Source organism: Humulus lupulus, chromosome 1 (assembly GCF_963169125.1).
Source record: "Humulus lupulus chromosome 1, drHumLupu1.1, whole genome shotgun sequence".
Classification (NCBI taxonomy): domain Eukaryota; kingdom Viridiplantae; phylum Streptophyta; class Magnoliopsida; order Rosales; family Cannabaceae; genus Humulus; species Humulus lupulus.
This window is the reverse complement of record NC_084793.1, coordinates 248,840,853-248,849,393: the sequence shown is the minus strand read 5'-3', so window position 1 is coordinate 248,849,393 and position 8,541 is coordinate 248,840,853. Positions and strand designations below refer to the sequence as shown.

At 27.8% G+C, this 8,541-nt stretch overlaps 1 protein-coding gene across 1 annotated transcript; it reads right to left on the bottom strand.

The window, feature by feature from the left end:
* Positions 1–3,549: 3,549 nt before the first annotated feature.
* Positions 3,550–6,569, bottom strand: LOC133805311 (UDP-N-acetylglucosamine transporter ROCK1). Its single transcript, XM_062243454.1, has 7 exons — positions 6,296–6,569; positions 5,624–5,672; positions 5,305–5,531; positions 4,776–4,974; positions 4,552–4,695; positions 4,291–4,365; positions 3,550–3,947 (listed from the first exon to the last, which is right to left on the bottom strand). Exons 1-7 carry the CDS (start codon positions 6,421–6,423, stop codon positions 3,789–3,791), a joined length of 981 nt encoding a protein of 326 aa, XP_062099438.1. The 5' UTR covers positions 6,424–6,569; the 3' UTR covers positions 3,550–3,788.
* Between the last annotated feature and the right edge of the window lie 1,972 nt (positions 6,570–8,541).

Genomic DNA, 8,541 nt, shown 5'->3' with positions numbered 1-8,541 from the left:
TCAAAGGCTTGGCGAGGAAGACTGTGTTGCTGATCTAGTTCAATCTCTTGATAATACTCTATTACAGAAATGAATCAAGGGTTAGAGAGATTGAAGGAATAAGTTGTTCCAATTCCGCTGCATATTTGTAAGTTTCTACATCTTTGTGTTTATGTTAATTTACGAATCTGATGTTCATATGTATGTCATGTTATTATATGTTTCAATTATGTGTTTGGAAAAATAATAGGAAGCATGCATCTAGATTTAAATTCCAAGATCCTGCAATAACAATGATACTTATTTATCAATCAATAATCAATATTGGTCCTAGTCCGATGTAACCAAATACATCCGATCTTATCTACTTGGTCAATGCCTTGGACAAGACATCACACCCCCAATGTGTAAGTAGATCATATCGTAGATTACCTAATCAGTGAAAATCCAATGCACTGATCTAATCTTAGGACTCGTTCTTTTGAACATATAATTACAACTATAATCCACTGTGACCTAGTCACTATAATTGTAACTATCCATATGTTCGGGATTTTATAAATGTTTGTATTATTTCAATAATCATGTAATAAAACAAGTAAGTAACACAATTGTCAAACTAAATGATTTCTACTACTTTTATTGACAATATGAAATCGTGTTACATGTCCGACATGGTTTTATAAGGGCATAAAACCCAACACCATTCACGTTTTCATATCATATTTTTTTTCTTTCAAATTTGAATGTTTACATCAGGGTAATTGGTTACCCATTCGTGTTTTCTATATTTATTTTTTTCTTTCCAAATATGGATATTCCTATCAAGGTTACTGGTCACCTATTCAAGTTTTCATATCTAATTTTTTTTCCCCAAATTTCGATGTTCCCACTAGGGTAACTAGTTACCCATTTACATTTTCATAATTTTTTTTTCTTTAGATTTGAATGTTCTTATCAGGGTAATTGGTTATCCATTCACGTTTTCATATCTATTTTTTTTTCTCTCTAAATTTGGATGTTCCTATCAGGGTTACTAGTTACCCATTCAAGTTTTCATTTTTTTTTTTACATATTTGGATATTCTCACTAGGATAACTGGTTACCCATTCATATTTTCATATAATTTTTTTTTCTAGTTTTGAATGTTCCCATAAGAGAAATTGGTTACCCATTCACATTTTCATATTTTAATTGTGATTTCATTCCAAATTTGGATGTTCCTATAATGGTTACACTAAAAAGAAAATGTTGAAAAAAATGATTTGAATTTTTTTTACATATAGTGGAAAAAACTATAAAAAAATAATTACAATAATAAAAGATAATAAAATAGTAAAATAATTATGTAATGTTAAAATATATGTGTGAAAAAAAAGAAAAAAAATGGAAGGAGAAAAAAATAAGTACAAAAAAGAAGAAAAAACGGAAGGAAAAAATGAAGAAAGAAAAAGGAAAAAAACTAAGGAAAGAAAACTAAAAAAATATGAAAAAAACAAAAGAAATGACGACTAAAAAAATGAAAAGAAGAAGAATAAAAATAATGAAAAATGGAAAGAAAAAAAAAAAGATGAAGGAAAAAATTAGTAGAAAAAAAAACTGAAAAAAAAATATGAACAAAAATAATAGAACAATACAAATGAAAGAAAAAAATAGATAAATGAATAAAAATGAAAAAAAAAAGGAAGAAACATAATGAAAAAATGGAAAGAAAAAAAAGATGAAAGAAAAAATGGGTAGAAAAAAATGAAAAAAAAATAAAAAGGAAAAAATGGAATAAAAAATAAGTAAGGAAAAAAAGTGAAAAAATAATAAAAAATGAAGGAAAAATTAAAAAAATTTACCTTCAAAAATCAAAGAAAGCATAATTATGATAAAAAAATGTGGCATAATTATAAATTTTTTCAAATTTATGGGAAAGAAAATCTCATAAATATGAACTTTCAAATCAAAAAGCTATAAAAAAAAGTAGAAAAATTGAATGTCCATATTTATATAAAACAACCTTAAAAAACACATAAATATGAAAAAAATCTATTTTTCATAAATACATCATATTATTATTATTTTTACTTTTTTACCTTCCCTAATTTTTTTTTTCAAAAGTATAATTTTATATTTAAAAAAATATGATTTTTGAAAATTTTTATTTACAAAAATATATATCATCAATTCACTGTAATATAATGACATCAAAGACAATTAAAAGTCAACTATACATCAACCCAACATAATAATATGTATTTTGATATAAACATCCTGGTTGAAAAGTAATTATTTAATACCTCCAAAATATAAAATATATTATTTCTATGTTAATTAATTGTTATTCTTAAAAAATATTAAATTAATAGTGTAATTTTACAAATATAAAATTTAATATTGTGATTTTACAAATAATTTTACTAATGATACTAGTAATTTTTAATTTAAAATTGTGATTAGGTTAGGGTTTATTTGAAAAGGGATGGTAAAGAAAACAGAAGAGTGCATATAGAAGCACCCATAATTTAACTATTATTTAATTAATAATAAGTTCAATGATCATATATTATAAATTGACAATAAATAATGAACAAAAATTTATTACAAAATTAATAATGGGAAGTTAAGATGGGTCCCACTATTTACACCAAAACATATTACATATATTTATGTGACAATTTTTTTAAACTAATTACATTTATTTAAGAAATATATCTTACAATGAATTGTCACCTATGTTTGAGATGTTTTGGTGTAAATTGTGTGTGAACATATCATTATTCTACTATTATATATAAGTTTAATCATTTTACTAATAATAAATTCAAGGGTAATTATATTGTGATTGGCCCATTTGTGTGATAATTTTCTTCAACTAATTACATTTATTTAAGAAACATATCACCAGATTAAAAATGAATTGTCATATAGGTGTGTGTAATATTTTGGTGTAACTTGTGCATGCACATATCATTACTCTACTATTATATATAAGTTAAATAATTTTACTAATAATAAATTCAAGGGGTAATTATCTTGTAGCTTTTATTAAGGGACAATAAGACTTCATTAGAACGCCCTCCCATGGATAGACACTCTTTTTTAAAGGAAAATTCCAATGTATGTTTTCTTAAACACAATATAAAATTAATAAAAATAACAACCTTACCAGCATGCATACTTACAAGTAATGAACAAAATTGATTTCTTATTACATATGACATAATTCATATGTTATACTAAGTGTGGTAAGAAAAATAATTTTATAACTTTCATTATTTCATGATGTGAAGGCCATGTACCTCTTATTTTAAGATGACATTTTTGTAAATAACTAATGGAAGAGGGATAATAAAGGGATAGTAATAGACGTATCTTTTATTTCTCTCAGATCAAAGCTTGCTTAACAAATACATTTGAAATTAGGGATACTTGGCAGAATAAGGCTTTTCTCCGGTCACTTTCAAAATAGGATTTTCTAAACACGCTCAACTCCTTGTCTAACATACTCGATACCCTCTCGAAAATACCAAACACCCTGTCTAAAAGGTTATTTCGCAAAAAATATCAATTTGCAAAATCACATTAAATAAATATATATATGTATATATTCACCAATTACTCTTGTTGTATTGTATTTTCTTTTGCGTCTTATAATTATATCATCTAATAATATATGGATTGATGACAGCAAGCATAGAAACTACTAAAATAAACTCTACCTAACATCTTTGTAAAGTGCAACAAGCTGAACCAAAATGTAACCATAACTAATGAAGGCTGATTAATTATGAATCCTTTGCATAATAAAGCATTAGATTTTACTAATCCTTCTTTTTAATTGGGTATGGATATTTCTGGTATATGGAAATGCTGCTAACCACGAGAGGAAGAGACACAAGACAATACATTGAAGGTGGTTTCCCTTCAAAAATGAACTGCAGCAACGCCGTAACAAGAAGTGCAGAAACTATGACAAACCCCTGCAAAATGATAAAGAAAATAGCTTATCATATGCACTATGACTATTGAGATTAGAAGTAAAACACAAAATTTATGAACAATGGAGAGTAATCCTCCCAGCCATTCCCATCATAGAACTTAATCTAAAGCTAAACCTGCCAGCACATTATTATATTCATCGATTTACAAACCATTTGGTTGTTACGAAATTACAGATGCCAACTTTAATGCTACAGGTGCAGCTTTATACTTTCTTTTGATTTTACTAGTCAATTTGATAGTAAATATATTATAAAGAAGCTGAGCTTGGGATCATTCAGATGAATTAGTTATCATTTTATCATAGAAATTAGTCAAACTTGCCTTTCTAACACCACCCGCATGACTGGTTACTAGGCCGACGAGAATTCCCCCGAAAGCATTGAACAAAACTGGGATCTGGAAAGAGGAAAAACAGAAATTGTCAGAAGAGAATTAATGAAATGCCATTGTAACTAAATTTCCTTAGTTCTCTTAACTCATCTATTATCCTCGCTAAAGCACGAATGGAGCTTCAACTAATAATAAAGAAGCAATCCCTCTGTATTTTCCTTTTGGGGAAAATTCCGTATTCAAGATTATTACCACAGTTAATGGAGTCCAACCGTAAAAGAATCCATGTTGTTTGATAGCTTCACCATCTGGAGACTTGAAAGTACTAGCCAACATGCACAAACTTCCAACAATGGACATTTCTACAGTCATCAAGTATGATGAACGTTTATTGACCTATAATACAGACACACATTAAAGATCAGAGGAGATGCAAAAAATAATTCTTCAATAAAGAGAGTAAATTTCTAGGCAACCTGAGAAGCCCATTGGCACAAGGCGGATGCAAGACCTGAGAGCACAGAGGCAACCAAGACGGGAATGATGCCATAAAATAAAACTTGATCAGCATTGACACTAGTAGAACCTTTGCTAGAGCCTTCACCAAAGCTTAGAAGAACAGCTGCAATGATCAGCAAGAATAAAGCCCCTATCTGTTGAATTGATTGTTTCTGCCTACATTTGATCAGGCACATTAACATTTGATCGTGTCAAATATAGTCAAAAATTTAAGAGCAACATATACATATTTGTAGACTTATTTTCGAATATAATATTACATAATCTAATAAAGGTTATCAACCACAAAAAAATAAGTTGTTTGCAATTAAAAAATAGGCTTTCAATCACGTATGACAGCAATTTCTAATGTGCTAAGTTAAATATGACAATAAAATCAGAATGAATAGAAAGTAAATTTTACAGCTTCTATAGATAATAGTCTATGTAAGGTTGAGTAGGCAAAATAAATTATGATAACTAATAGTGGTAGAATTTGGGACATACCTCAACAAGAAAAATGTGAACAGGGCAGTAAAGAATATTTTTGTCTGGTTCAACATTGAGAACGTAAGAGAATCGAGATTTCGGTAAGAAATTTGCAGTAAACTGTTTTGCAATGCATATATAGCAGCAGGGAGTCCTGATGCAGTCAGTGCACCAACCAAAGTCCATTCTTTGTATACTTTCTTCAGAGTACCGTCTTTTGCCATGACAAATAAGGCACTAACAATCTAACGACGACATCAAACATGAAACTCAAAACATGATTAACTATATCTAGAATTGAAATCTTTTCAAATTTACTACATACTAGAAGAATTACCTTTGCAACCTCACATGTTAGGACAGATGAAGTCACAATAACCTCCCGTCTGCAACAAAGTATATAACTAGTTAATGACTCGCATATATAGTATCAAATAAACCATGAGCCGTCTTCTACTTGAAGATAAAACGGAAAAAACCTGCAAATATCTTGGCAGCTATAATAAAATATAAAAAGAACCTAAACTTACGTAAACATAAATTTTAAGAATATGATGACAACAAAAAAACTTACTATAACATTCTTCGGTTCACTTATTGAAATGGGTTTCTAATGGCATTCATATTTTTTTTATAGACAAATTATATTACACTAATAAAATCTCTAATTAGCTGGACTAACAAAAACAATCTACATATGTAAGAATACTGATAAAATTCCAAAAGCCCTAACACCTAATTCTAATCCCCGCATGGCGTAAGGTCTGCAATTTCCCATTTCAATCCTAACTCAGAAGCCATTTTTTGGACGGACATAAATAAAACTGAAAACCCAGCTCAGCTTGGATCCCAATTGAGTGGCCGAATATCAGAATCCAGGTATAATGAACACAAATAATCCAAAATACCAAAAACCAAAAAGAGAAAACAGGCAGAACAAAATGTTAAATCACGAATGGATTAATATTGTAAGAAAAAAAAAAAAAAATCGAAAAAGACGTTGAAGTACCTGATACAACTCTTGGAGATAATCGGCTGAGCGCCGTATTGCAGAGTGAGCAAGATTGAGTAGAGCCAGACCCTTGTGCCCATGCTATCCGAGCTCGGTGACCGCGCTTTGGGCTTCGTCGCCGGCATTTTTGGTCGGCGGGACGATTTTTTTTTTTTTTTTGGTTAGCTTTCGGGTAATTAGTTTTTAGAAAACGACGTCATATTGGGTTTATCTTATATTATATTTTTTATTAAAAGAAAAAAGAAAAAGGGCACTGAATTGAAAGGAAATAATCCCACTTAAAAAAACGAACTGAAAGGAAATAATGCTTATTCGTTCTTGAATATCATTACAATAAAAAGATGTCAAGGAGATTTTGCAAAACCATCATAGCCAATGCACCAATACAATTAAATATTCATACTATTTTTAAGCTTATTTTTATTTTAACTCTCATAAGTTCCAATGGGTATCTATAAAATAAATAATAACATCTCTAATAAATACTGCAAAATTAAATCAAATGTAGCATAAAAAATTAATAGATGTTACATTTGGGCACAATATTTATAATTGTGCTTAAATTTAAAAAAAACTGTAATAAATACTAAAAATTATACTAAATTTTGCTGTTGAAAAAAATTGTATCAAATTTAGTATAAATGTAGCACTATGTCACTAATTTAACACTCTATTGAAGATGTTTTGATTTGTATATTTAATTTTTCTTTTAAATTGATTTAAAATGGTTGAAGCAAAAATTCTACAAGATCTAAAAAGTTAAAATAGATATGTTAATTCATTTTCTTCTAACTTAGATTTATTTTCTCCATTTGTTTTTGGTCATTTAGTGTTATATGTTATTATTAATATAATTCAATTACCAAATTTCATAAATATTTTATTTTAAATTAAAATATATAAAATCTAATACTAATTTATAACAATCATAATATTAAAGTATTGGGCATCATAGGGTAACAAATAAGAATATTAGAATAAAAATGATCCTTTGTGTACAATAAAATAAAGGCAATTTACTTATTTGATACTTTATGTTTTTGTAAAGTATTATTTTGGTACCCTCTGTTTTCAATAATACTCATATGGTACCCTGTATTTTAAAATTATACATATTTGATACCCTAGACTCAGATGTGATAGATAAATTTTTGTCAATATGATCAAACTGTCATCAGTTATATGTAATTAAGTAATTAAATTTAAATTTGGAACTTACATAATTGACAGCAGTTTGATTAAATTGGTAAAATTTTATTAATTAAATTTGAGTTTATGATACCAAATATGTACGATTTTAAAATACAAGGTACCATATGAGCATTATTGAAAATAAAAGATACCAAAATAATATTTTGCAAAAACACAAGGTACTAGATGGTTACCTACCTAAAATAAATTAATGTTGGAAAAAGACATATTGTTGGTCAAAGTTCTGAAAAGTAAGTTAGAAATGGTTTTTAAGCATATAGCTTTTTAAATTAGGCGTGGGTGATAAAAAACAGTGTACTGTCACCACCATTGTAGTCTTTCGAATAGAAATGATTAAAAGGTAGCTCCACTTGGGAGAGATATTTTGCACTGAGAAAATAACATTGTCATTAATTTTTTTTCTTTCTAAATAAATCTAAATAGTAATGCTAATTATGTTCATAGCTAAGTGTTGTACTTTTCTAAAAAAAAGAAACTCTGACTATTGTACTTTATTTAAGACAACAAAGTTTTATATATAATTTTTTTTGAGTTTAAAGTATAGATTTTGGGCATTAGATTACTAATCATTATTATTTTTCAATAATTATGGAATCAAGTCACTCTTTATTTACTCGTTTGATACTTTTTATTTTTTCAAAATATCATTTTGATACTTTCTATTAGGGCTGAGCATTGGACGAGTTAGTCGGGTTACAAGACATTTTTACCCGTTCAATGTCATAATTGGATTAGCAAAAGTGACCCGTAACTTACCCAATTAAGAAATTTTTTTTTTTAACCCGTCCAATAATTTGGGCGGGTTGGTCGGGTTAACCCACCCAATGTATTTTTTTTTGGGTGGGTTGGTCGGGTCAACCCGCCCAAACAAAAATGGTATTTTTTTTTTTGATATTTTTGTAATTTTTTTCTTTTAAATACTAGTACTAATAATGTGAAATTTATCTTTTTAAGCTTAAAACAATATTTTAAATATATAGTAAAAAAATTAAAACAAAACTTAATTAATTTATATATTTATTTTAATATAT

Coding starts and splice junctions, on each gene's coding strand:
- LOC133805311 (XM_062243454.1), bottom strand. CDS start 6,423: ATGCCGGCGACGAAGCCCAAAGCGCGGTCACCGAGCTCGGATAGCATG. Junction 5,673..6,295: donor ATCTCCAAGAGTTGTATCAG/GTACTTCAACGT, acceptor ACTTTGTTGCAG/ACGGGAGGTTATTGTGACTT. Junction 4,696..4,775: donor TGTGCCAATGGGCTTCTCAG/GTTGCCTAGAAA, acceptor TCTGTATTATAG/GTCAATAAACGTTCATCATA.